Genomic DNA, 26,846 nt, shown 5'->3' with positions numbered 1-26,846 from the left:
CCCATACAGCGAACTGCCGTGTTACAGGACGATGTCAGCATCGCAGCTTAGCCATAGCGAGAGACGGACGGACCCGGCAGATTCATCCCATTGTTTGCCGAAGAGATGTGGAGGCGATGAAGGTGAATGCGTGATGTTGGAGCCGATGGGTCGGCATTTGAGTGAAGTCCGGAAAACCCGTGCAAGCCTGAGGCACCAACCTCGGGCCGTGTTCCGAAAATTCATCACAGTGCAACTGGTGACCCCCAATACTTTCTCTTCGACTGCCTGCTCTTCTTCCATCAAACACCAGACTTATCGTTGCATCCTCATCCAAGTCTTCGTGGGGACGAGCTCCATCATGAGTCGACAGAGTCGAGGCAACTTGCAGAAACTCGATTACCTGGCCTCGGGGAGAATTGCCGTTGCAGTTCTGCCTGTCGTCGACCACGGGATAATGCCATGTCTCCAACATCAGTACGACGGAACTTGAGATATCGCACGAATCAGGTGCCTACGTCTACAAGCAAGCAAGCGATCACTTCAATATTCCCAAAGCACAAGATCGAGATGGCTAGCGCGAACCGTGTGGCTGCATCTGCGTGCATGCCATTTACCCGCCTGGAATCGACCGTAGAACGGAAGAGTGCAGATGTATTTGGCAGACTCTAGTCATGCGGCACACCCTTAGCAGACTCGACCGCACACAACGAACACTCCCGGCTTCGTCTGCCTATTGAGGCTTCGATGTCATTGCAGATATCCAGGCAATCCATGCTCAATGCTGGCTCGGTTAGATAAGACCACACGTTCTGATAGCGGATTTCACGGACAGGACGAGTCCAGCTTGCTGCCAGAAAGTAGGTGCTGAATTGTATAAGCTAACACAACTTACAGCTATGGATCAGCACGAGGTTACATGAGTGTGCGGAGAACCCCAGCTCCTTCATGTAACCTTATCTCAGTTCTTGATATCGCCTTGACCCACGCCACAAAGCTTGTCGCGGTTCGCAGCCTCAGAGAACATCAACATGTTGAGAACGATAGCTATCGCAACGATACTGGCGGGATGGGCTTCCAGCCAAGCGCCACACCAACCCCGTAAGCAATGCGATTTATTCGTGCTATCAGCGCTTACTGATATGCGCAGTGGTTCCCTTTGTTTACGACGACATTCCTCTTGGACAGATCACACCAAATGGCTGGCTGCGAGTGGAGCTTGAGACAGAGGCTTCCGGACTTGCTGGACACCTATACGACTTCTACCGGTTCGTGAAGGACGCCAAATGGCTGGGGGGATCGCAAGAATACAGTGCTCTCAACGAGGCGTTTCCTTACTGGCTCAATGGGCTGGTCCCTCTAGCGTACACTCTCGACGACCAGCGACTGAAAGACCAGGTTCATTCTGCGATGGACTATCTATTTGAGCATCAGGTCAAAGAAGATGGCTGGATTGGCTTCGAGGAGGGCAATAAACGACTCATCTGGGCCCGGACACTGATCTTTTTCGCATGGACCAACTTCGCTGATGCTAACAAAACCTGGGAAACCCCGATCGTGGATGCCATGTACAGTTTCAACTCTTTGATGCACACTATGCTGCAGAACAACGGCACGGGACTTGTCGAGCAGCAGAACGATGGGAATGGCCCAGACATTTATTTCTGGTTCCTCTCGCGAGTGGCAGAAATGATTGTCAGCTTGCAATGGTTATATGACAAGCACCCTAGAGAGACGGAGATGGTGAAGTTATCAGACAACATGGCAATGCTGCACAAATATGGTGGGAAGTGGGAAGACTGGTTTCAGGAAGAAAACTATACCTTTCAAGATTTGTATATGCTGCCGGAAGAAGTGTCGGATAACAATTTCACCTTCCTTCACGGGGTCAACGTTGGCGAAGGTAAGGCTCACAGGGCAAATAACAGATGGTAGCTGACTCGGTCTAGGCTTGAAGGCACCAGCAGTCATCCGTAGATTCACACATGATGAACGCCTAGTCAAAACGACGAGGAACGGGGTACGTACTCTCACCCAAACTCTGGTGTACCACACTGAAGCTGGCAGGTCCAATGGTCGATGCAGTACCACGGCGCTCCTTCAGGAACTGTTATCGCCGATGAGCGCGAGGATGGCCTCAACGCTTACTATGGCGCCGAGACATGCACTGCAGTCGAAGTCATGTTCTCTCAAAGCTACAACTATCGGGCTCTGGGCGAGAACTTCTACGCCGACGGTGCCGAGCTCGCTGCATACAATGCTCTTCCCGGAGCGATGACTGGAGACTGGTGGGCGCACGTCTACATGTCGCAAAGCAACCAGCCTTTCTCGAAGAATTTGTCAGAGACGCCATTCTACAATACAAATACCCAAGGACAGACTTATGTGAGAGAAGCGTGAATTCGTGCGATAATATGAGCTAATAGTAGAAGGGACTGGAACCGAATTATCCTTGCTGTACAGTCAATCATCCACAAGGACTGCCGAAATTCGTACAGTCTTCCTTTGTCAAAAGCGGCGATAGTGGTCTTGTTCACGCATTGCTCACTCCCGCCACTGTTACTACGACCATCGCTGGATGCAAAGTCACCGTTGACTGTCAGACAAAATACCCCTTCGACGACATACTAGGTACGTACTGAATGGTACAAGGCTTCGAGTGGTGGCCCGGATAGCGGTGGAGCGTTCGAGACATGCATTATACCATGCGACTCGCCGCCACGTCCTCACCACTTTCTAAGACAATGTCACACGCTTGTCGAGTATAGCTAATGCGCTTCTATTTGACAGTCTACAACATCCAAGCAGACACGCCCTTCGACTTCTTCGTCAGAGTCCCATCATGGGCAAAAGATTCATTGCTGACTTCAACAACCTGCAACCTACCACAATCCGACGACCCATCAACAGGTCTACGCAAGGTCCACATCTCCCCAGGCAACACTACGCTAACATACACCATCATGACCGACGACGTCCGCATCAAACCCCTAGCCAACGACACCATAGCCATCTACCGCGGCCAACTCCTCTACGCCCTCGAGATCGGCGCCGACATCACTTCTGGACCACCAAAACACTACCGCAATCAAACCCTTCTACCTCCGGGATCGCCGCCACAGGCTCTAGACTACACAATGATCAGCACCACCGCCTGGAACGTCGCCATCGATCCCTCCACGATCGAGTATCATCCGAGAACGGATCGCAGCGCTCCCCTGCCAATGCCCATCTTCGCGGCTGGCAACCCGGATATGTATATGGCTGCGCAGGCTTGCTTGATCGATTGGCCGGTGTTTAACGGGAGTGTGCCGGGGACTCCTATCCCGAAGGGGGAGAGAAGGTGTCTGGGGGATGCGTTTGAGGCGAGGCTTGTGCCATATGGGAGTGCGAAGTTGAGGATGACGGAGTTGCCGACTATTGATTTGGTGTAGGGGTGGTGGGTTTGGTCGTGTGATCGAAGGTCAGCGCTCTTTCGACTACGGGATGAAGCTTGTGCGAAACCATGGCACGATGGTGGTAGTGGGAATTCCTAGAGACACCTTTCCCCTTCAATCCTCGAGATTGAGTGTTTTGGGAGATCAAGTTTGTGCGAATTCTTCTTGGTGGTACCAAAGAGATGCTTGGTCTTCCTGCGAAGCATATCATCAGAGCCTTTGAAGAAGACATCCCCGCTTGCGAAGCTCAATGTTCTCGTCGACGGGTACCACAGTGCAGAAAGCGGCAAGCTCGTAGTTGGTTCGAGGTCGTCAGCTTAAGCAAATGTTGCACAGCACGTACCTTTTGTTCGCGAGCATAGACGAGGTTGTGCTAGGGTGGCGCCGCCATCGGCAAAGTCTCGGTCACTTGCCTTATGATGGGTCGCCATCCTTGCAATGTTGCCTACTATCACTGTTAGGGCATCTCGCTTAGATATCCTGGAGGCTGCTACTGCATCGTGGTGGGTACATTTCCATTGGCGCTCGTGCACATCGTGCAAATGAGACTTCTTCCAAACGTAAAGCTTCTGCTTCCGCAGTTCTTTCACGAGGCAGAAGTGGTTATGGCATACCCGAGTTTGGGTCTGCTGGTCGCCACCAGTGTCGTGGCCTATGTCGTGTTTGTAGTGATCTATCGACTGTACTTCCATCCGCTGGCCAGATATCCGGGACCATTCTGGGCTAGCATAAGCACGATCCCGTCGTGGTGGTATACAATCAAGCAAGATCGCCATGTTTGGCTGTGGCGTCTGCAACAGCAGTACGGTAAGTGTTGGCGATCACTCCAACTTCCAGCGACATTGCTCACTTCAGACAGGACCTACCTTCCGCTACCGCCCTGATGCAGTCCTGATCAACAAGCCGACAGCATACAGGACCATTTTTGGGCCCAAAGGCAACGTCAAAAAGAGCGACTACTACCGCGTCTGGCCACGGAGTGCGGAGGTGACCAGCACTTGGAACGTTACCGACATTCCTTCACATGCCAGAAAGCGTCGTGTACTCAATCAAACCTTCTCTGAGAAAGCGCTCCGATCGATCGAGCCATTCGTGCACTCGAATACTGATCGCTGGCTGGATTTGATCGAGCAGAATGCTGCGGACAAACAGCAGTCCCTGAACATGGCGCATGAGATCAACCACCTCGTGTTCGACATCCTTGGAGACCTATGCTTCGGCAAGTCGTTCGAGATGAAGGAGCCAGGTAGCGATAAGAGGTACATCCCAGAAGTGCTTGCGACTTTCCTTGCGCTGTTCCACCCAATCTGCTTCTCGCCGTTCGCGGACTGGTGGGTGTGGGCTAAACCACGAGGACTGGATTGGTTGCTCAATATTGCTTCGCCACCAGCTGTGACGAACTGGGAGAAGATTGTTGCCTCTTGCCTGGATGAAAGAACAAAGGTCGAGGAAGCGTTACAGAATTCCGATCATCCCGAGCAAGAAGCGAGAAAGGACTTCTTCCACTACCTGTTCAATGCCAAAGATCCAGAGACTGGCTCCGGCTACTCTTTAAGCGAGCTCTATGGCGAATGCGAGCTGCTTATCGTGGCTGGCTCCGACACCACTTCGATCGTCATGTCAGCAATGCTCTTCTACTTGGCCCGGAACCCAGAAGTCCAAACCAAGCTGGCAAACGAGATCAAGTCGACTTTCACAAACTACAACGCCATTGCTGGCGGATCTCAGCTGCACTCCTGCAGATATCTTAAAGCCTTCATCCAAGAGGCATGCCGCATGAACCCGCCAGTAAGCGCAGAGCCAGCACGCGAAGTCCTTGCCGGCGGCACGGCAATCGATGGCCAGTACTTCCCAGAAGGCACCAAACTAAGCATCAGCTGCTACTGCTTGAGCTACAATCCCGATGTATACCCCGAGCCATTCGAGTTCCGACCAGAGCGCTGGATCCTTGCGGATAATGATAATCCGCATGGAGCATCAGCAGAAAGTCTTACCTTGGCAGAGAGTGGATTCTGTGCGTTTTCGACCGGATCTCGAGGTTGCGTTGGGAAGAATTTGGCTTGGTTGGAGATGATGATCGTCATGGCGAAGTTGGTCTATAGATTTGAGGTCAAGCAGGACCCGGAGAGCAGCCTCGGTGGTGGTGATCCGAACATGCCAGAAGGGCGAAGGGAAGTTGGCCAATATCAGGTCTATGACGCCTTTGTCGGTCTCAGAGATGGTCCTATGGTCATGTTCAATGCTAGAAAGTAGCTCAGAGAACTACGGAAGCATAGCTACGCCGAAGTCTGGGCAGAACCGTCGTAGTATGAGTGCTCAAGCTAGGCGCGAACTGCGTCCGTGCCAAGTACTTGATGTGCCAAGCCGCTTCGTCAAGCAATTCCTTGCTGTGCAGGTAGACTTCGACATGGATGAAAGCGGGGACGCATTCGGCCGATATTGGACGCTGAGCATGCTCAGCACGACTTTGTTGACACCTGAAACTCTGGGTCATGCCTGAGTGAGCAGCGTTCGTCCAGACACTCGACATGGCCATTCCAGGACAGCTCGCACGGTCTCGTCTGCCGGTAGAAGCAACAACAACGCCGCCCATTCGTTACCACGACGCAGAATACCAGAAAGCTCATGATGATCTGTTTACTGCAGGTACCAAGCAGCCAATCAAGCAGGTACTGCCAACGGGCGTCAGCCAGTCCGACTTTGACGCCGTGATCGCAACGCTAGTTCAATCCATTGGGAAAGATGGCGTTTTCACCGGCGAAGGGCTGCGAGAGTACATTGATCCATACGCCACATCCGCAGAAAAAGCCATGATTCCATGCGCAGCAGTCTGCCCCAGGGACATTGAACAGTTGCGTCAAGTCCTCAGATCTGCCGAATCTACAGCGTTCCAGTCTGGACCTTCAGTCGTGGCAAGAATCTCGGGTACGGCGGCTCGTCTCCAGTGGTCTCTGGCTCTCTTGCATTGGATCTCCACCGCATGGACAGGGTACTCGAGGTGAACGAGAAGTTTGCATATGCCGTCGTAGAGCCAGGCATGACATTCACCGGCTTGTACGACTACATCACGGCTAAGAAGCTGAAAGTCTGGCCCTCAGTGGCCAGTGTCGGCTGGGGAAGCGTCATGGGTAACACTCTCGATCTCGGTATGGGCTTTGGTCCGACTGCGATGCATCATGAGCATATCTCTGGCATGGAAGTGATGCTTGCTGATGGCTCGCTGCTGATGACTGGACAATGGGCCAAGTCTGGCTCTATGACTGCTCATCTCAGCCAGTATACTTTCGGACCCTCCTGGGCTCCTCCTGCAGTCAAACCTGGGCATAGTCACCAAAATGGGCATTGGTCTTATTCCTGCGCCACATGCCATGATGAGCTGTCTCTTCAGCGTGCCCAACCAGGACGATATCGGAGCTGTAGTGGATGTTCTTGGAGATTTGCGTCGCCGTGGAATCTTGTCTACAGGAGCATACTGCTTCGATATTGTGGACTGGGCGGCTATGTTCGGCGCAAAGCATGAGTGGTGGGACAAGCCTGGACCTATACTAGCTTGGCGCTTGAAGGATATCTAAACCCGGCTGAAGACCGGCCACTGGATAATCAAGTTTAACTTGCATGGCTCCGAAGCTATTAATCAAGCGTTAACTATATAGTTAGACTGGCACACTATATTGGCCTCAACAGAGCCACTTTCATCACCAAGTACGGCGCATTCGACAGCGCGCATCAAGAGCAACTCAGGAACGCACAAAGCAACTGTCCGCACCGGATGCCCATCGAGATACACAGCTCCAAAGCTGGCCTGTTTCGAGGTTCTGGTCACCCTGTTTCTGCAGCTCAGCTGCGGCCCCAAGCCCCCTTCTGGACTAGCCGAAACTTAGCTAGAACATCACCTGACTTGGATCACAAGCTATACTAGCAATTCACTGCAAACCCACTACACACCCTCAACGTACACAGCTCGCGCAACATACAGAACACTCACAAGACCTTACGCTACAACCCAAACGGCCGCCCGCTAGTCCTCTCGAAAAGGAGAAGGCGAACTAGAGACATGGACTCTAGACTAGAAGCCTAGCTAGCGAGCATTAAGCAACTTGTAAGGGAAACCCACGCCCACCAAAAACAGACACAAAGTACACTACTACCAAGCTAGTAACAACATCGCCAGCAACAACAGCTAAACTAGCAACAGACACAGTAACCGCGACTACAAATATAGAGCAAGCCACCCCTCCGGGTTAACCAAACCTCTATATAGAAGGACCTCTACAAAGAGGCTCAAGAGATACTCGAAGCGGATGAGCGCCTAGCTAGGGCGTACAAGAACACGATCGCCCAACTCCTCGGAGCCCTTAAGGCACTCGAACATCAGATCCCGAGAGCAATCTAGTAGATAACACAGAAAGCCACTACCTAGCACACTCCTATATAGGCAAACATAGTAGCCAACTCCCCTAACCTACAGACCCAAAGGACAAACAACGCTATTAGGGCGTACGTTACGGACCCGGAGGAGAAGCGAGAGCTAGAGGGCCTAACAAGCAAGGAGCTAGTAGACAGGATTAGCTAGAAGGAGATAGTAGGAGCCAAAATCGAGCCTAGAGGAGTAATACGCCTCTTTATAGCATAGGAGACAGACCAACAAAAGCTCGAGACCCTCAAGGACTAGACAGTTAAGGTAGCGAGGTCGGCAAAGGTCTCTTACTAGTAGTTCACGGTAATAGCCTATAGGGTACTAAGGACCTTTAGGGTAGAGAACGACCTCGCCCTACTCTAGACATAGAACTAGAACACCTCACCGGGAGTACGCTTTACTAAAGCAGCGTGGCTAAACAAGAACGTCGAAGCTACTAAGACGTACTCCTCTCTAATCGTCTAGATAGCTACCGCGGAACAAGCGAACTAGGTCCTAGAAGGAGGACTATTCTAGCAATGCGAACGCCTCGACACGGAGATATACAAGAGCAGCCATAGAGTGCTCCAATGCTTTAACTACTAACAATACGGCCACATCGCGCTAAAGTGTACCGAGAAGACCCCTAAGTACCTATACTACGTAGGACCGTATTAGGGAAACAATGCCTACGGGAGGAATCGAGGTGCGCGTGCTACGGCCATAAACACCCGGCATACTCGAACCAATGCCCTATAAGGATAGCAGCGCAAGAAAAGGCCCGCTAGGCCAGGGTAATAACCCCGGCGAGGTACTCTATACTAACGCTCGGCAATTCCTAGTATAGAGGATTCGAGGCCGTAAAGAGGAAAAGGACAGACGAAGCGACATAAAACACACAGCAGAGCACTCACCTGCCGGGACGCCTAAGGGGGCTATAGAGGGCGGCAAATAAAGCTAGACAGATACGAATCTTCGGGTACCCCCTTAACGACCGAACGCTAACTAACCTAATAGGACAGCGCGGCAAACGAAGGAGCTACATAACTAACGAGCACCCTAATAGACCTTATCCCAGCTAGTCCGTAATGCTAACACAAGCTAACCTTACTATTATATAGTATAACGTTAACAAAAGCAAGGATAAGGTTTAGCTCTACTTCCTCTAGGAACTCGACGACTAAAGGCATTATATCGTAGCGATATAAGAGCTATAGATAAACCTATACACTCGAAGACCTACTACCTATACCGACCTACGGTACTATATAGCTATCGAGGGAGCTATAGGCTATACCCTAAGGATATATATATACGTTAGTAAAGTATTACGTACGGACGCCTAGAAGGTAATCTCGCACCCGGAAGGGAGTCAAGGAGACATTACGACTATCCAAATCACTACGAGTCAAGGACCTATCTAGATATACAACGTCTATAACCCTCCTCCTTAGGGAAGAACGAGTAGAGACCTCGGTACGCTAGTACGACTTAACTAGGTACTCGACTAAGGGGACATAAACTATATCCTCCTAGGCGACTTCAACCTCTACTACCTAACGTAGGGTCTAGAATTCACCCCCCCCCCTTACGTATATCTAGGTAGTAAGCTCCTAGAGATTACGGAAAGTAGAGATATAGAGCTCGTAACCCTAGAGGGTATAGAGACGTAGAAGGCAAGAATAAGCGCGAGTACTATCGACCTATACTTCCTATCGAGGGACGTAGTAACAAGGCTAGTAGAGTATAGACCTAACCTTACCCTAGAGGTAGGGTCAGACTACATCCCTATCTAGACAACGATAGCGACGGGGATAGAAGAGGAGCTTCGGGGTAAAAAGCGCCTTAACTAGAAAAAAGCTCCCTAAGAGGAGATCCGGAATCTACTTAAATAGCACCTAAATAACACTAGTATCGGGGAGACGGAAGCCGAGCTTAATAGCACGGTAGAACAGATAATAACGACGATATAGCAGGCGGCCGAGGAACATACACTAGAAATAAGGCCCTCGAAGTACTATAAGCCCTTCTATACCCTAGAGTACTTAGCTAAAGTCAAGGACGTAAGGAGGGCAAGGCGAAAATAGACGAAGGAGCAAAGCTAAGAAGCGTAGGACGAGTACTAGGATGTAAGTCAGGCAAAGAAGGCATAAATACGACGAGATAAGCGACAAGACTAGAGGGTAACTATAGGTCTCGTAATAGAGAACCCGGAGCAGATATAGCGGCTTATAAAGTAGGTAAGGGCCGGAGACGGGGACAGGACACCGCACTTCCCTCTAATCTAGGATACGATAGGTATAATATAGACAACGCCGGAAGGGAAGGCGAAGGCGTTCGCCGACCACTTCTTTACGACATAGTTAACGGCCGACCTAACGGACATAGAGGGAACGATCTACCCGGAGCTACTCGATATATACTAGACAGTAGACGGGGAGGAGATAAAGGAGATTATAGGAAAGCTAAAGGGCCGTAAGGCCCCGGGACCCGACGGAATCCTAAACCTCCTCCTTAAAGAATATAAAGAAGAAGTCGCCCTATACTTCGCCGAACTATTTACGGCTTACCTACGTAAGGGGTACCACCTACGGCCATTTAGGCGGTCCCTTATAGTCGTCCTAAAGAAGCTATAGAAGGAAGACTATATAAAGCTAAAGTCCTATAGGCCGATCGTACTCCTAAATATAATTAGAAAGATACTAGAGAAGGTCGTAGTAAGAAGAATTATATAGCTCGTCGAGGACAACAACCTACTCCTAGAGACATAGATAGGTAGTAGGAGCAAACGATCCACCCTAACGGCTATAGAGCTTATTACCGAACAGATTTACACTCTCTAGTACTATAGACGGAACAGGGTTACATTACTATTGTCTCTCGATATCTTAGGGGTATTCGATAACGTCTCCTACGAGCGACTCCTCTATATCCTACGGTAAAAAGGAATCCCGCGGTAGGTAATAAGTTTTGTAAACTCCTTCCTTAAGGAGAGAACAACGTAGATTGTCCTTAGGAAGCGTAAGGAGGGCAATTTATACACATAGAATACGGGATCCCCTAGGGCTTAATACTATCCCCGATCCTCTTCTTAATCTTTATAGCGGACCTAATCCTACGACTTACCTTACTATAAACGTCGGCCTTAGGGTTCGTCGACGATACGAACATCTTAGCCTAGTTAACGACGACCGAAGAAAACTACCGGCTACTTATTAAAAGACACGAGGTATACGAGGAATAGGTACGTCGACACGGCGCCCGTTTCGCCCCGGAAAAGTACTAGCTTATCTACTTTAGTAAGGCAAGAACCTACTATAATATATAAGCAACGGTAACTATCTAGGGTTACGTAACGAAGCCCTCTCCCGAATTACGAGTCCTAGGAATCTAGCTAGACCCTAAGCTTAGCTAGAACCCCTAGATCAGGAAAGCCTAGAACAGAGCCTAGGTTAACGAGGCCATAATAACTAGACTCACAACGTTAATATAGGGAGCTACGTTTAATAAGGCAAGGATTATATACAAGACGATCGTAAAACTAGTAATGCTCTACGGGGCCTAGATATAGGGGATAGGAGGAGCAGGCAAACCAATCCCGAAGCGGATAGAGGGACCCCTAAACCGGACGTAGGCCGCGAACCTTAGACGGATACTAGGAGCCTATAAGACAACGCTAACGAGAGTAGCGGAGGTAGAGACAGGGTCCCCCCCGATCAAACATTACATTAAGGGAATGAGGATCCAATACGCTAGGAAGACGGCGGATTATTTAGTATAACAAGCTATTCGGGACTCTACGGAGAAGATCGCTAGGAGGTACGACCGACTGCCTAGCCTTAGGGCACGTCAAAGCCAAAAGCAAGACGACCTACGCACGTTTGAAGTCGTTAAGCGAACCTAGGAGTGGCTAGAGAGGAAGGAGGAGGAGGAAAAGGCACGGAGGAAAAAGGGCAACAAGGCAAAGACGCAAAGCCTCGCAGAGCAGGTGGCGGGCTGCCTTTGGGAACAGGAATGGAAAGAGAATCCCCTGCCAAATCGAGGACCCCCAGCCTTACGCCCCTTCCAGAGACATAACTACCTACTCTACCGTGACCTAACAAGGGCCGAAGCAAGCATCGCGATACAGATTAGGTCCGAACACATCGGGTTAAGGGCCTACCTACATAGAAGGAAAGTCCCGGACGTACACAGCCCAGCATGCCAGTATGACTACCCGTCACAGAACCCGGAGCACATGATACTACGGTGCCCGCAATGGGTAGAAGGACGAGGCCAGTGGAGAGCCAAGGCAGTAAGACGCGACTACTAGTCAATCGTAACGGACAAGCGAGACGTGAGACGGATAGCACAGTGGATACTACAGTAGGGCTTTCTCAAACAGTTCGCGCTAGCTAGCGAGACGGAGGAGTGGATGGAGAAGAGGCGGGAGGTCAAGGGGGTGCAGACAGGGTAGTCATCAGGGCAGGCCCATGACACTAGTGTACCCTCAACAAGGAAAACACGAAAGAAGGCAAGGTTAAGAACGTATAGGAGAGGAGAGGGGGTTTTCACTCTATGATACGAGTTTCCCCTTTGTAACTAGAAGTAGGTAGTATAGCTGCATGGGCCAACAGGCTCCACAACAGCATAATGAACAATATATATATATATTAATCAAGCGTACTACGATGAGATTGTAGGGAATGTCTCTCAGCGCATCCCCTCTGCTAAACGCAGATTCCGGAGCAAGTCCTTCGTGGATAAGGATGGGGAATCATTGAACGCGGCGGACATTCTTCCACCCTATGGTGCCATGTTCGCAGGCGTTCCGACTCTGATGGGCATGTCTGCTATGGGCTATAACTCCCCTAATAACAGCGCTGCTGGTGCGCATGGAGCATGTACTGCAACCGCGCCCTTGGATGGCAAGGTGATCGAAGAATGGAGCGTGACGTCCAAGGCCATATGTGAAGCAGAGGGTTTCGATGGCATGCGCCAGGTCTTCGTACACGACAAGATTGCCAAGTTGATATGCATGCTGGTCTTTGACAAGATGGACCAGCAGCACTGTGCCGCTGTGGATCGTATATTTGACAAACTATTCTGTGCCGGCAAAGAACGAGGATTCTCAATATACCGCGCTCATGTGAGCCACATGGGCGAGCCAGAAAATGTTGACAAGGTAGAACGACCGCTAACATGATCGGGCCAGACATGGTCGCTGAGCAGAATGATTTCAATGGGCACGCGTATCGGCACTTCATCGAGAGTTTGAAGGTAGTGTACTTCGTATCCACCCCCAACCCAGCAGCTGATGATGTTCAGGATACGGTCGAGCCCACAGGCATCTTATCGCCTGGTAAACAGGGCATATGGCCAAAGAAATATCGCCATCTGCGACGATCGCCAGAGGATCCCAAGACCGGTACTGGATCCAACATGGAGCATTCTGGTCCCTCCAAGACGACGAGAAGCGTGCTGTGAAGGGTAAGCTGCACGAGAGAAGGAAACCGCCCAGGACCTTGAGAACTGCTGGCAATTTAAGCTGGCAGGCTGATGGCTTTACAGACAAATGGCTTCGCCAGTTGTACTCCAGATCCACACAGTAACGATCGTAGCTCAGCGTACAGACTAGTATAGAGTGCGTCGCGCAACGCATTTGTCGAAATATGCACCCCAATCTGGACCACTGCGGAAGGTCCAGCACATAGTACATTCGTGCTACGTGGGCATTGGCATGCTCTGGCGCCGTTTCCAGAGCCTTCATGTGTAGTGTGGATCCAACGCGGACGGCCGATCATTGCCCGGTCTGCTTTGCTCCATATTCTGTACGAGTCGACACCTAACCACCTGTCCAATGCGATGACAGTAGTTCAACACCGGATTTTCCTTATACTTAGAGGTTTGAAGGATATAGCCGCATTGGCGAACTGTGGAGTGCTTTCATCCTTTAATGACGACTGCTTTAGGGACCAGAGTCTTTGATATTGCTCCCATACCCATTTGGAGTCTCCCTCGTCACTCAGATTCTTCAAACGAGTAAAGAATCGTGGAAGCTCCCTGTCGGCTAATACAGAAAGATGGTGTTGTCTGAAGTGTAGCAGTCCAGCGTCATCGGCATGTGAGAGCTGACTCCGCATGAAATCCACGGTCGCAGTGGCGCTGGGTCTCGTGGGATGATATAGAGATAATGCGGCTAGTCGCAGAGGTCGGACTTCGGCACGATCCCCATTGTAGTCTTGGTAGAAGGTAGCAAATCTATCGTACAGAGCTGGATCCGTGTTCGGACAGTGCCCCCTGACGAGCTCGCATATAATCTTGACTGTGGCCGCCGTGAGCCTGAATGTCACTGGGGGTATTTCATGTTTACCAGCAGAGCTAAGAGATGCCTTTCGTTGTTCTTCAATGGTGAAGAAGCATCGCAGTGCAGCGTCTGCGCTGTTCGCTGAGTCGTGCGAGAAAAGTGCCGAAATGATGGCACGTAGCAGAAAGCCACGCCATGCGTGTGGTCGAGAGGTCAACTTCATGCATTCCGAGTCTGCCGATTCTGCGTGTACGACCAGCCAGTCGACTAGAAGATGTTGGATCCCGTCTAGTACCCCGAAGTAGCAAAGACACTGAGCAAGGTACTCGTCCTTGCAGAGAATCGGAACCCACAGCTTCTCATCTTGCCAGACCCAGGTAAATGCTGCTCTTCCCAGCCCGATAGAGTCAGTCTTGGGCGTCTGCGATCGTTTTGCACGAGGGATCTCGGCCACGCGGCGCCATTGGCCTCTCAGGCAGGCACGCAGTGTCTCATAGTCCATGGTATTTTTTGCCGTCGCTGAGTCCAGCAATTGCACTGCGCTGACTTTACCCGCGACGATGTCTTCTTCGAGCCGCATAGAGCGATTTGAACGCTGGCCGAAGACTTCCAATCTCAGTTGTTCTCGCGCTCTGCCAGCGGCACCGCTCTCACCTGGGGCGAAAAAGGACACACTCTTCAGCTTTCGGTCAGACTTCTGATCTGCTTGGAGTGTCGCGAGGCAAGCTTGAGCCTGCCTGCTCCAGCAAACACCGCTTAGCCAGGCCCGACGTGCTGCGACAGCCCGCTGTGCTCGCATAAGAAACATCGTTGATGTTTTCCACTCAAGCGTAGCTGACTTGCTGAGATGCCAGCCTCGTCTTTCGATGCCGCTGAGGGCGTTGGATGGCGAATGGAATGGGCGAGATGGGAATGTAGCAAGCACGCGCAGGAAAGAAGAAGTCGAGATGAATGAAAGAGAGGAGAGTTGATGATCCAAGGAGCAGGCAAAGACGCGAGGAGCAGGCACGACATCGGGAGTGATCGGGCCGAAAGCCGACACTAAAGTTTGATGGACCCCACAGCTAAATATCCATTGACGATTACAGCAATACCACAGTACTTGATCCACTCCTCCCACCTATCCTTAGTACGCAACCGGCTGCGGTTCCTCCGGCTTCGCATCATACGCGATCCTCCCGCTCGCCAAGAAGAAGAACGCCACAACCCTTCCACCGCGACTGCGTGGATAATGATGCGTGCCCGGCCCAGGACTAGTCCATCCCCTGCCCCTCCAATTCTCCCCCACCGGCAAACCCTCCAGCTCAAATGTCTCGTCAATTGGGACCACGCAGTTGATCTCGCCGTAGGGATGTTTGTGGTATTGACCTGAGAATTCTTCTTGCGAGTCGAAGTAGACGGCTGTGAGGGACATGTAGAGATTTTCGGGGCAAGGGAGCATGATCTGTGAATGGTGAGATATGGAAGCCAGCAATGGATGATGCGGGCGGAGAGCTCACCCTCCCACGACGATACTTAGGCCCATCGATCTCGTGTGTTGCTACCCATCCTTCTTCCAGACCTTCTTTGATGAGAGTGCAGAAGTCTTCGTAGTACTCGTTGCCGGGGCCGTAGTCGGTGTTGAGCCGTTTCTCGAGGGCTTGGCCGGGTGTGCTAACAGATCGTGAGTCATTGTGAGAAATCATGTGTAGTTGATCCAGCTTACAAGTCTTTATCTCCTTCAAGAACTCCAGTGATCGTGCAGCCAGTTTCTGAGCTGTGGGATGTGTTTCGAGCTCGACGCCATCTGGCGAGCCGTCGTGACCTGGGACGACTATCATTATCATGTGCTTAAAAAGTGATCTTTGAGTGATGTTGGTGAGTGAGGTACGAGATCATTAGCGCCGAAGGCGCGTTACAGAAGGGCGAAGCTGCACCGACCAAGCGAAGCGTTGATTAGACGAGCGTAAGCGAGTCTCAATCAACGCTAGCTTGTCGGTGCAGCGAGCGATTGGCTGAATCCGAGTAGGTGGAGACTGCGGCATGCGCCGAGCTTGCGAGGCCGTGCGCAGTCACCACTACAACACGGATTCAGACATCTACCGCGCAATACCATAGCGACGTGTGAGCCTGCGAACACTCGAGCGGAGGTCATTGAGCCTAGCGGAGCGACGTTCACCACAAGCCAGCGCCGCAGGCAGGGGGCCCTAGGGGGTCTCCCCCGGAAACAAGGGGACGGATCTTAACTGCAGCGATGTTGGATCTAAACCACAGCGATAATAACCCCAAGCAATAGCGATGCTAGTGCTAGTAACAGGAAACAGATTGCGCCCGAGCCGGATAGACGAGCACAACCTCTAGCAGTAGAAAAGAGCTTCGGCGCTTTACGAGGACTGGCTCTGCCGCCTCGCAACACATTTTAAATTCAACGTATGAACGAGAAGCACCGCGAGCCACGCCCTACAATGAAGGTACCTACCACTCTTACACTCTCCGCAATGTCGTAGACCATCAACATACACAGGGTGTGACATGCTGTCGATGTTGTTCTTCGACAGCTCTTAGGTGAGGTGAGGTGACATCGGAGCTTTGAGCCGGTCAGATCGGTGAGGGGTCATCGGCAGAGAAGATGGCTTACTAAATCCTAGCGAGTGCCAAGCATAGGCTCTGTTTGAAGGTCTCCGTTCCCCTAGGAACATTGACAGCACGCAATGCACTCACCTGGCAAGAACAAGCTGCCCCTCCACCTCCAACCCGTCCTCATCACGCTCAGACTCAATCCAGTCTCCCATAGGCTCAGTCACAGCAGCTCTCATCTATGTAAAATTCCACTGATGGACTCTCTCCATGCAATAAAGCGAACCATACCGCTTCATCGCGCTCGTCTGGTCCCACGTCGGCAGCACTACACGTCCCTCCTCATCCAACACCATCAAGCCAGCCTTATCGCCACGAAGTGCCGCCTCTCCATGCTCGCACTGCCCAGCTGCCCGCCTCACATTCCCAATTGTCACGCCGTCGAAATTGGCTACCATGAACTCTCGGTGCACGATAGATCCGCTATCACTGGTGACGCTATAAGCTATGACGACCGAGATGGAAGGCGGCTGGGTAAGTAAGCTATCGTCCAAGAAGCTTGACTCGCCAGCAACAAATCGGGGGAAGGCTACGCTGACGAACCCAATTCTGTCTCCTTCTTCTGATAGCTGTGGCAGAGCCGCAGGGGACTGCATGGACAATACCTGTAGACAGAGTGATAGATTCCCGTTGGCTTGCGGGCAGCTTTTGAGGAGGGATCCGAATTGACACTTGAGGTGTCCGCTATCGCAGGCATGGCGGTGATCTCCAGCGACGTGAGGGTGCAGCTGTCTTGGTAAGAGGAGCTGTTCATCGTTATCGTGGTAGAGGGTAGCGTGGTCGGGGATCCGTTCTGCTTCGATTGGATAGATGGACTTGTCGCAGTGGAGCCAGAACTCCTGCTGATTCTTGGGCATTGGCTCCAGAAATGAGGTCGTACGAAGTGTCTTGGAATCGAGAATCGTTGCATACACGTCTCTGTTCAGCCCACGTATGTTGGACATATCCTCAGCCGATGGGTTACGCATGATGTTCTCGCAAAACTCATAGATACCAAGCACCTTCTCAGCAGGAGTTCCTTCGTCATCGGCAGTCTTGTGCACAACCGTTTGGGTTGCTCCTTCTTGCGGCACCATCGTCTCGTCCTTCGAGACGTTGGCTGAGCTCTGGTGCAGGTCGTCCGACATACTTGAGCCCTCCTCAGAATCGAGGTTGACGTTGTCTCCAGGATCCATCTGAATACCGTCCACTCCGACATGAGTCTCGCCGGCAGAGTATGAGCCTGGAGCTTGATGCGAAGCGCCGTTGCGTTGCTTGTGGTGGCGTTCCTTATTCTTCCGTTTCGGCTCCGATGCGTGTCTGTGCAACACCACCGCTTGGACAGAACCCCGAGGTGCGCCGCCATGATCTTTCACCACTATAGCAACGTGCGCGAGGCTCAGCTTCTTCCTGTTGGCGCGATTCGCCTCTCTGAGCTTGCGGTGATGTCTGAGGTAGCCGCGTGACTTCGCCATGGCGATCGACTTCGATCTGGTCGCGGTGTGTGAACGAATCTTCAAGGAACTGCGAGATTGTAAGAGTTGAGTGCAAGTTTGGGTCCGCGCCTGGCTAATTCCCCTTCAAAGTGTGCTATGGTGAGTGATAGAGTATCAGGTCAAGGGCGGGATATGTCAAGCTGATGTATTATTTCCTTCGCGGCATTGTGAATGCCATGGTGCGTCGTGTGTTGCTAACGACGTTCACAATTCGGATCCCACAAAGAAAAGCCCGCTGATCAATGCCATTCACCTTTCGTACTCAGAGGCATCGAGGGCGTCGTAAAGTCCCATCTCCCCACCGTGTGAGCTGTAATGATTCCCAGACCATGACATGGAGCGTGAAAGTGGATGTTGATATCACCTCGCGCGACATACACGACGTTTCAAGGTGTCAGTACTCTGTTCACATTCTGCACTTACCTTTCTTCCACTACGTGCGACGCATTTCCAGCAATCTGACCTACACTTCAAACTCGGAGCATCTTAGCTCCAGTTCTGCGGCTCTGAACGAGATCCGAGCCCTCTCCCTTCATTGAGCGTGCACCATAGCCTGATTGTCTTCGATGCACATGCACAAAAACCGCATCGAAGCAGAAGAAGGTACACATCTCTTCCCGACAGTGCCGCCTCCAGAGGAGACCCCCGTGATGCTCTGACGGCCTTCAATGACAGATTGAAGAGGTCATAGATACTGGACCCCTTCTACTTCGCATGCTCTTGATCCTGAAGATCGACTCTGCGGCCAGCTCCGCGAGCTGCAATGGGGTTCTCGTTTGTACTTCATGCGCTACATCGAGCTCGTGGCTTTGATCGCACCCTCGTTCGGTAGGCCAGGTGATCTCCTTTATACCGAAAGCTTGATGCATTGCTGCTTTGAACTCAAAGGTTGAGATATAGTGATATTGATGGCCATCTTCGACAAGGGTGCTCAAGACTAGGACAAACGGATCGCCCGAGTTTTGTCGATCTGCTGCCAAGCTTACGTGGTGGGTGCATGCTCCTCCTGAACGTCAGTCTGTGTCGATGCATCGATGCTGCACTCTGCAAAAGCGGGCTTGTGTTGCAGGAGACATCGACTAGGAACCCGGGAAGTCGGGAGAAGGAGGTTGACTTCAGCTGAACCGACGGAGAGTGAGCATCGTGCAGTGCCCTATCCTCATCCTCACTGCAAGATCGCCAATGGGCGTTTGTCGTAGACCGCCGTTCAAGTATACAGTTGAAGACGTGGTACTGCGGCAGGCGTTGGAGATGTTGAGGGACCTCGGAGACGCGATAGGATCGACGCGCTCGCTCGCGTGTGGACGTCTCTGATATTGTGGTCAGTGACCCCGTACGATGGCGTGGAGTCGTCAGCGGTAATGCTTGCTGTTTTGGGGGGTTGCGAATTTTGATCTTCGTCTCTGGACAGCGGAGTGTAGCCAACGACTTTGTGCTGCATCATTTTGTGCTGCATCACGTGACCGTGCCATGACGGCTGTTCATTTGATCCTCTCGAATACAGTCGCAGCTATCTGATACTGTACAAAGCTGCTCGTTTGCGCGGCAAACCTCATATGCTGCGCACTCCGGTCTCCTCAGCTGCATCTATCTGTACTCGGGCTTGATGAAATCTGCCATCGTCTTTGGCTCGCCCTCGAAGTTGTGCGATCCATCAGTGTCTGCGTGTCCGTGGTCGTCGTGGTGACCGTGTCCATCATCTTGTGGACCAACGTACTCCATCTTGTACACGCTTCCGCACTCTGGGCAGCGCTCGATGGGTCGGTCGCGGGAGGTTGTGAGCCAGATAACGACGTGGGAGTCTACTGGATATCCGGTGCAGCCGATGTACTGCTCGTCGCCGAAGGACTTGACGATGATTGGGTCTTCGAGCGTGCCTTGTAGAGGTAGGCATTAGTATCCTGTGTGTCTGGTGATTCGTGGTGTTCTGGCACACCTTTGCGCGAAGCATCGAGTGGGCGCATATCGAAGACATCCACACCCTGCATCTTTCCGAGAATTTCGAGACGCTCGAGACCGGTGGCCTGCTCGAGATCTGTGGGAATGGTACCCGGCTTACCACCCTGTGGCATAAGATCGCGCTCGCTTGTGATGTCTGTTTGTCCGCTGTATCAGCCACTGCCCGCACTCCTCTTCATCTTGCTCCTCCCATCTCGTCCCTCACCTTCGAACGGCTTCAACTCAGAGCTTGGCTCGCCGATCTTTGGGTTTGCCTTGGTCTCCCCTGCCCCATTGTTAGTATCGTCGATGTTTTGCGTCGGCGGTTTTCGGGAGGCATTGCAGTCGTACATTTCCGCGCGGAGACTGCAAAGGATCGTCGAATGGCAGGCTGGAAGACAACGCGCTTTGTGAGCGCGGGTGCGGCGCGGCGGAGGAACATGGCGGAGCGGAGTGAAGGGGTGGTGTGTTGCTGGTGGTGTCTGCAGTTGAGCTGTATGCATTGACGAAGCTCCTGCCGAGCCAAGCCTGCCCTCGGAGCATGCTCGGCTGATTCCGGATGACATGGCAAGCGCGTTCTTTGGTCGACGTCTTCTCGCGAACATCAACAACACTTCTCGATCATCTCGCATCTGCTTGTGTAGGCTCACGATGCCATACAGCCCCGAAATGCAAGTCTCCAGGCCCAGGCCAAGCTGACTCCTGTTTGTGGTACGCCGGCGACCTTGATGGCAAAAGCTCAACTGGAGGATGATTCATACATGTACCATCCGGATCCGCAGCATTCACAGATACACTTGGACGTTGCGCGTGGGTGAAGGCAAACGAGACTCGTCACTGGAACTTCTACCCTGGCAGATGGCATTACTACTGCGACCCCGCTGGACCGGCGCTGCATATGCCTACACAGGACACCGGTCTTCCAAGCTTGTGAATTTTCCCCACCGACGGCCGGATATCGAGGACGTACTGTCCTGGCTGATGCAGGACGTGGATGCAGTGCAACAAGAATGTATCCAGCTTGATACCAGACTCGCGCATGCGACAATCTGGTTGTGGCTAGCCTGAGGCACCGGGCTGGGACCTCAGCAACATCGCGGATTCTCCGCTTTCGACGGCCCCGTCAGTTCTCTGGTACTTTTGACCTACTGTCGAACATCTTCCATGAGCTTGCGCCAACGGTACCAAATAGAGGAGTGTGGAGTGTGCCAGTAGGATCCGTTTCCTCGTCTTGGCATTATGCATGTTCATGCAGCCTCTCGCTTGGTCGTGCCCGTCAAGCTACCGCTCACTCACACCACGCTCAATAGTGCCTGCGACTGGGAGATGTCAGGATTTCTGCAGCGAAGCCTCCGGCCAGCTGCCGTCATTTCTGACCGCAGCGCATCCCGCTTTCGCGATTCGATATTCGTCCATTCCAGGAATAGCTTATGCCTGGGACCACCTCTCGGAATTCATGCCAGCTCAGGTATCAAATCGGAGTGTCGTTCTGCAGCAATGTTGCACATGACAATGAATGTGTATCGCGGCGTACTTCAACGTAGGACCTCTGGCAACTGTCGTCGGCTGTCTTGATACTCGCTAGCTGCAGATTATCACAGACCGCAGACCAGTCAGTACCACTACATCGGCAGTGAACAAAGACTTGTCCGCAGTCCAAAATACTCCATCTTTCTGGATCTGGAGCTCGTCCAGATGATGCCTCCAAGCCACATAGGGCCGAAATAGGTGGCCAGATCGTAGGATGCCGGGCGGTGAAGCATTACCAGCCTTGCCCAGCTGTGATGTCGTGTACCGCGACAGCTGGATAGTAGGTGGGTACCCGCCGTTTGTTTCATCTCGGCCTTGCTTCTACCATTCGTGGCACCATCGTGCTCTTGAAACCATGTTTTGCGTGGCCATTAGTGCCGCTTTGCTGATCGTGGCAAGATTTGCTCGGGCTCAAGACCAGGACCAAATCAACAACTTCTGCCGGCGTTTCGGTCACCGCACTACGGTCATTGACAACAACTTCTACATTGATGGATGATACATCAACTATGGAGGGGCCATCACTAATACTACGACCAACTACACTAACACGGAGCTGTTATATGCTGACACGACATACGTGAACGATGAGAACTTTCCAGTCCAGCATGATAACCTCACCAAGCCAGACTATGTTCCGTCGGTCGCTGGAGGTACACTGTGGCCTGACGAGGTCAACAAGCTCTTCTACGCTTTCGGCGGAGAATACGACTGGAACTCGCAGCCGCCATCAAGCCTTGACCTCCACTTTTTCGATACTGTCTATCGAACATGGAACACCACGAATCGAACGAACGAAGCCGCGGCCGAGATCAGTCCTCCTGCGTTCGGTGCCAGTGCCGTGGATCCGCACAAAGGCGTAGCTTACTACTATGGCGGCTGGAGGAGCAACGCTACAGATCTAGGACATCAGGGATTTCCCGAGATGCAGTCTTCCGTGATCACATACGACATGACAGATCCAGACAGCCCATGGAGGAAGATGCAGTTCTACGACGATACACCTCGCGCCGAAGGTGCCATGTTCTACATCCCAGCTTCAGACGCTGGCATGCTGGTGTACTTTGGCGGCGTTCAGCAGAATGCAAGTGGTAATTATACTGGTGTACCAATGGATACAATCTATCTATACGACATCGGTGCTGCTCGGTGGTTCGCACAGCAGACTTCAGGACGGACACCTCCACCACGAAGAAGGTTCTGCGGTGGAGTCAGTTGGCCTGAGGACCGTTCGTCGTACAACATCTACTTCTTCGGAGGTGCCTTACCATACGACGAGACTGGAACTGGGTATGGCGATGTTTGGATCCTCTCACTGCCTTCATTTACTTGGACCTTATACTGGCCCGATGCACCCGAGAACCGACACCACTCCTTGAGCTGTGATGTCATCAACAAAGGCCAGATGATTGTGATGGGAGGCTACTGGCCGAACTCATCTATCCCGGGCTGCGATGTTCCTGCCATCTGGGGAATGCATAACCTCAATCTTGGCTCCGACAATGCTCAACGGGCCGCGTGGTATCAATACTTGCCCAACCTGACCGACTATACAGTTCCTCCCAATCTGACAGTCGCGATCGGTGGAAAGTAAGCAAGCCTAGTCGCACGACTGTGATCATCGCTAACAGGCTGATAGCAACACTGGCGGTGCCACGTTAGTGACTCCAGCCGCGGGCTTCTCCAGTAGCGACCTTGGGGTATATCTCGCGCGTAAAGCTACCACGAGCACACGCACCGCCACGAGACCTCTGACTCCTGCAACTTCCTCAGCAACATCAGGTCCTGGAGGTTCTGGTTCAAATACCGGCGCCATCGCAGGTGGAGTCGTTGGCGGCGTGGTCGGGCTCGCACTCATCGCAGCTCTACTGTTCTTCTGCCTCCGGCGCCGAAAACGAGCAAAGGCCAACACCACACACTCATCTGTCCCAGCCTATCCCACGTCGACCACCATGACCGAGACATCCCCTCCTCACGTCCAACCCTACCACAACAGCACCAACAAACAAGACCTCAACCCCCAAACCACCCCACCTCCCGGCTGGCAACATCCCCCATCCGGCTCGCCCCAACAACAACCACAACAAACCATCTGGCAACCCGTCGCTGTATTCCACCAACCACAAAATGCACAGCATTTCCGTGAGGATCTTCCTCAGCAGCAGCAGCTACAGCAGTTCTTCCCGCCTCCACCGCAGCCGCAGCAGCATTATCCTCCTCCGCCGGACCCGCAGCAGTATGTGCCCCCGAGCCCGACTTATGAGATGCCGAATGTCCGGAGTCCGGATGGGGTGGGGGAGATGGGGAATGGAGGCAGTGGAGGGGCGAGTCCGAGGGCGTGGAGGTCGCCGAGTGCTGGGCCTAGGGGGGTGAATCGGGAGGAGTGAGCAGTGATGAGTTAGTCTGCAGGTCACGTACTCTAGGTGTAGCTTTCCGGGAGGGACACAATGCCCGTCTGTCATCATTCGATTTGTCAATTATTCTGACTTTGCCTGCCCTCCGCTCACAAACGGCACAAACCCCCGCCACCTGAGGCTGAGTGTTTACTTATATACTACCACTCATTGTTTCTCGGACTAAAGACAATGTCGCGATTGCTTAGTGGTATTCGTGGATATATCATTCACGTATTTACCGGAGACCACCCATGTGGTCGCCGTTCGACCATTATACATCGTGGTGACGCAGCGACCTCGGGGTCATCATCCCTGGGCTATTGTGGCGTTGTTCTTTTTCGCTACATTGTGGTCTCTATCAGGCTATCAAGGCTTAGCACGATTCCGTCGCCGTACGAGACATCAACACTCTTTTGTCCATCCGTCTTCGAGCGGAAAGCCGTGCCAACAATTCCGAGCATGTTAGGTACAGCGGCTGTTAACGTGTTAGTGTGCTCTAGCCTCTGTAGTTGTAGTGAGGACGTGACGGCGCCGCGGCCTCGTGAGTCCAAGGTCATCCAAAATGGTTTCACATCTTCTGCGATCGGGAACATCAATTCGCGGTCCCGTCTTCTACTTCATCGCCTCGGTATCAACATTTGGTCGCAGTTTCATAGCTCATGGACTCGGTCGGCGGGAGACTTGAGGCTGTTGTCTTAAACAGGTCTTGAAAGCGCACTACATTATAATCATAACATTTCCCATCGGATCCATTTCCGCATATCCATGACTACCTCCCAAAATACTTCAACTCAATCGGTCTAAAGACCAGATAAGACGTAGCAGCAAACGCGAACTCAAGCTCAAACCCCACATCACCTCCAAGCGGCGCCTTACCCGCATGCAGCGCAATAGGCCCCACAAACCACGACTGCGACATGCCAGTCACCATTCCAGCCACGCCACCGCAAAACGCCGCAACAGCAGCGATGCCTGGTGGTAGCTTATCCGGCTGATCGTAGTGCTCAGGCTGGTAGCCGCCGAAGCCACGCTTGAAGACAAAGTGATCTGTCAGTGAGATGCCTTCGTAGATGGCGAGCCAGTAGCCGATGAAGTTCATGAAGTTCTCCAGGACAGTTTCAAAATGGGAGTAGCCTGGGATGGCGATGGCGATGTACACACCAGTGCCGATGGCGGTCCAGATGAAGCGTGGTACCATCAACGTGTAGCGGGAGAGGACTTGGACGGTCAATGCGACTGAGTAGATGTTCGGGCAGTTGTTGGCGATGATGCTGAGTGCGAGGATCACCAGGCAGAACTTGCCGAACGTGCCAAGGTGGTAGATTAGGATGGCGCCGAGGAGTCCTCCCGTGCCGGAGGCGTCGTAGCCGGCTTGGTAGCGGTTGTCACCGCCGTTGCCGGCTGTTGCGCTCATGACTGCGATGGCGAGCAGTTCAGTGCAGTGTCCGCATCAACCAACCAACCCTTGAAGTTGCCTATAGGCCAGTTGATCGATTGAGCTCACTGGCGCGTTGGTTGATTGGTTGAGGCCTCAGAGCCAACTAGTTGACTGGTTGCAGGGTTGATTAAGGTGAATGTTGTTGTTATTCATGTGATATCTCTGCTGCCTCTGATATAGCTCTTTCTTCAGCCTCTTTCTGAGCCTGTTTCTCATTCACCTCAGCTAGTGTCGTCCACATGGCTTTGCCGTCTACTAAGTCGTTCATTAGCCAATCTTTGAGGGTCAATGAAGCCTCTATCGTGTCCGCCTTGATATTATATCGCTCGTCTATCACCACCTTCTTGCCGTAAGAGAAAACACGCTCACATTGAGTCGACATGCCAGGTACTACGAATAGACGATAAGCCAGCTGAGCGACTGTTGGATATAGTGCTTCACCTCGATCTCGCTACTAGTCGAGCGGCCGCTTGAGATAATAGTCCTTCAACACCTTGTTGTCGTCGCTATACTTGACAATATTGATCTCGTCCTTAAGATATCGCTCTAGCTCAGTCTCTTGCCGTTGTCGCTTGCGGCGATGCTAGACGGCCGGCTGCTAAACGATACGTGAAGTGAAGTCCTTAAATATAGTAGTCTAGTCTTCGTCGAAGTCTTGTTGTTCGCGTAGCGATAGAGGTGGACGTAATGGTTCTATCGTTAGCTCGTGAGATAGTTCTTCGAGTAGCTCGGCGTAGAGGTCATGGACTGTCTGCTTAGCCCTACTAATTTCAGCGGCGCCAATATCAGTCTATACTTGTTCGAAGTAGGTGTATCGATAGTACGGATATAGGGCGATTACGGCGCGGTAGATTCGTGACCTATCGCTTAGATTATAGTAGTCCTTTAGCTTTACGAACCTATAGTTAAGACAGTAGCGATATCTGTCGGTAAATAAGTCGCTATAAGACTCGACTTCCTTCGAACGAGGCTTAAGCGTAAGGAACAAGAAGTCTATAATAGGTAGGACTTCCTATACTACGCCGTACGTACCGGACGTTACGTTACCTTCGACACGCTTCGTGGCCTACTCGAACGGTAGTAATAGCTCTTCAAAGTATCTTAATTCTTCCTAATCGTCCGCATTAAGCGTGTCGTCTTTAATAGAGTAGTTCTGTTCGTCTCGGCCGTCGCTACGCGTCTACCTCCTATAGTATCGGTCGATCGCTCCTTAAAGCTTAAGAGCGCGTCTTATTATAGCTAGCGTGCTATTCTACCTCACTCCGCCGTCGCGGATCAAGCGAAGGTAATTGTGATAGAGAGAGGTCTATTCGTCGCGCTATGCTTCGTTAAACGTCTCGATTCGTACCTCGGAG

At 52.1% G+C, this 26,846-nt stretch overlaps 10 protein-coding genes across 10 annotated transcripts; 5 read left to right on the top strand and 5 right to left on the bottom strand.

Annotated features, from left to right (window-relative positions):
* Positions 1-1,010: 1,010 nt before the first annotated feature.
* CLAFUR5_03922 (uncharacterized protein) lies at positions 1,011-3,413 on the top strand (the record flags this gene model as incomplete). The annotated part of the gene is made up of 6 exons (XM_047903070.1): positions 1,011-1,080; positions 1,130-1,882; positions 1,929-1,999; positions 2,047-2,364; positions 2,409-2,610; positions 2,770-3,413. The coding sequence occupies 6 exons, from the start codon at positions 1,011-1,013 to the stop codon at positions 3,411-3,413; spliced, it is 2,058 nt and encodes a 685-aa protein (XP_047761375.1).
* Positions 3,414-3,958: 545 nt separating this feature from the next.
* Positions 3,959-5,669, top strand: CLAFUR5_03921 (Cytochrome P450 monooxygenase AKT7; the record flags this gene model as incomplete). The annotated part of the gene is made up of 2 exons (XM_047903069.1): positions 3,959-4,223; positions 4,276-5,669. The coding sequence occupies 2 exons, from the start codon at positions 3,959-3,961 to the stop codon at positions 5,667-5,669; spliced, it is 1,659 nt and encodes a 552-aa protein (XP_047761374.1).
* A 275-nt stretch (positions 5,670-5,944) lies between these two features.
* Positions 5,945-6,988, top strand: CLAFUR5_20170 (4-cresol dehydrogenase [hydroxylating] flavoprotein; the record flags this gene model as incomplete). Its single annotated transcript, XM_059463007.1, has 3 exons — positions 5,945-6,189; positions 6,303-6,562; positions 6,690-6,988. The coding sequence occupies 3 exons, from the start codon at positions 5,945-5,947 to the stop codon at positions 6,986-6,988; spliced, it is 804 nt and encodes a 267-aa protein (XP_059318950.1).
* Positions 6,989-12,607: 5,619 nt separating this feature from the next.
* CLAFUR5_03920 (uncharacterized protein) lies at positions 12,608-13,278 on the top strand (the record flags this gene model as incomplete). Its single annotated transcript, XM_047903068.1, has 2 exons — positions 12,608-12,976; positions 13,024-13,278. 2 exons carry the CDS (start codon positions 12,608-12,610, stop codon positions 13,276-13,278), a joined length of 624 nt encoding a protein of 207 aa, XP_047761373.1.
* A 389-nt stretch (positions 13,279-13,667) lies between these two features.
* On the bottom strand, positions 13,668-14,600 carry CLAFUR5_20169 (uncharacterized protein; the record flags this gene model as incomplete). The annotated part of the gene is made up of 1 exon (XM_059463006.1): positions 13,668-14,600. The coding sequence occupies one exon, from the start codon at positions 14,598-14,600 to the stop codon at positions 13,668-13,670; it is 933 nt and encodes a 310-aa protein (XP_059318949.1).
* A 624-nt stretch (positions 14,601-15,224) lies between these two features.
* CLAFUR5_03919 (uncharacterized protein) lies at positions 15,225-15,918 on the bottom strand (the record flags this gene model as incomplete). The annotated part of the gene is made up of 2 exons (XM_047903067.1): positions 15,225-15,542; positions 15,598-15,918. The coding sequence occupies 2 exons, from the start codon at positions 15,916-15,918 to the stop codon at positions 15,225-15,227; spliced, it is 639 nt and encodes a 212-aa protein (XP_047760555.1).
* A 975-nt stretch (positions 15,919-16,893) lies between these two features.
* Positions 16,894-18,168, bottom strand: CLAFUR5_03918 (uncharacterized protein; the record flags this gene model as incomplete). Its single annotated transcript, XM_047903066.1, has 1 exon — positions 16,894-18,168. One exon carries the CDS (start codon positions 18,166-18,168, stop codon positions 16,894-16,896), a length of 1,275 nt encoding a protein of 424 aa, XP_047760556.1.
* Positions 18,169-19,776: 1,608 nt separating this feature from the next.
* On the bottom strand, positions 19,777-20,569 carry CLAFUR5_03917 (Cytochrome c oxidase subunit 4, mitochondrial; the record flags this gene model as incomplete). Its single annotated transcript, XM_047903065.1, has 4 exons — positions 19,777-20,066; positions 20,126-20,284; positions 20,318-20,413; positions 20,479-20,569. 4 exons carry the CDS (start codon positions 20,567-20,569, stop codon positions 19,777-19,779), a joined length of 636 nt encoding a protein of 211 aa, XP_047760559.1.
* A 2,013-nt stretch (positions 20,570-22,582) lies between these two features.
* CLAFUR5_03916 (Kelch repeat-containing protein) lies at positions 22,583-24,044 on the top strand (the record flags this gene model as incomplete). The annotated part of the gene is made up of 2 exons (XM_047903064.1): positions 22,583-23,247; positions 23,297-24,044. 2 exons carry the CDS (start codon positions 22,583-22,585, stop codon positions 24,042-24,044), a joined length of 1,413 nt encoding a protein of 470 aa, XP_047760560.1.
* A 778-nt stretch (positions 24,045-24,822) lies between these two features.
* Positions 24,823-25,467, bottom strand: CLAFUR5_03915 (Purine-cytosine permease fcyB; the record flags this gene model as incomplete). The annotated part of the gene is made up of 1 exon (XM_047903063.1): positions 24,823-25,467. The coding sequence occupies one exon, from the start codon at positions 25,465-25,467 to the stop codon at positions 24,823-24,825; it is 645 nt and encodes a 214-aa protein (XP_047760557.1).
* Positions 25,468-26,846: the final 1,379 nt, after the last annotated feature.

This window comes from Fulvia fulva, chromosome 4, assembly GCF_020509005.1.
Source record: "Fulvia fulva chromosome 4, complete sequence".
In the NCBI taxonomy this organism is placed as follows: domain Eukaryota; kingdom Fungi; phylum Ascomycota; class Dothideomycetes; order Mycosphaerellales; family Mycosphaerellaceae; genus Fulvia; species Fulvia fulva.
The sequence above is the reverse complement of the archived record's forward strand: the minus strand, read 5'-3'. Positions and strand labels throughout refer to the sequence as shown.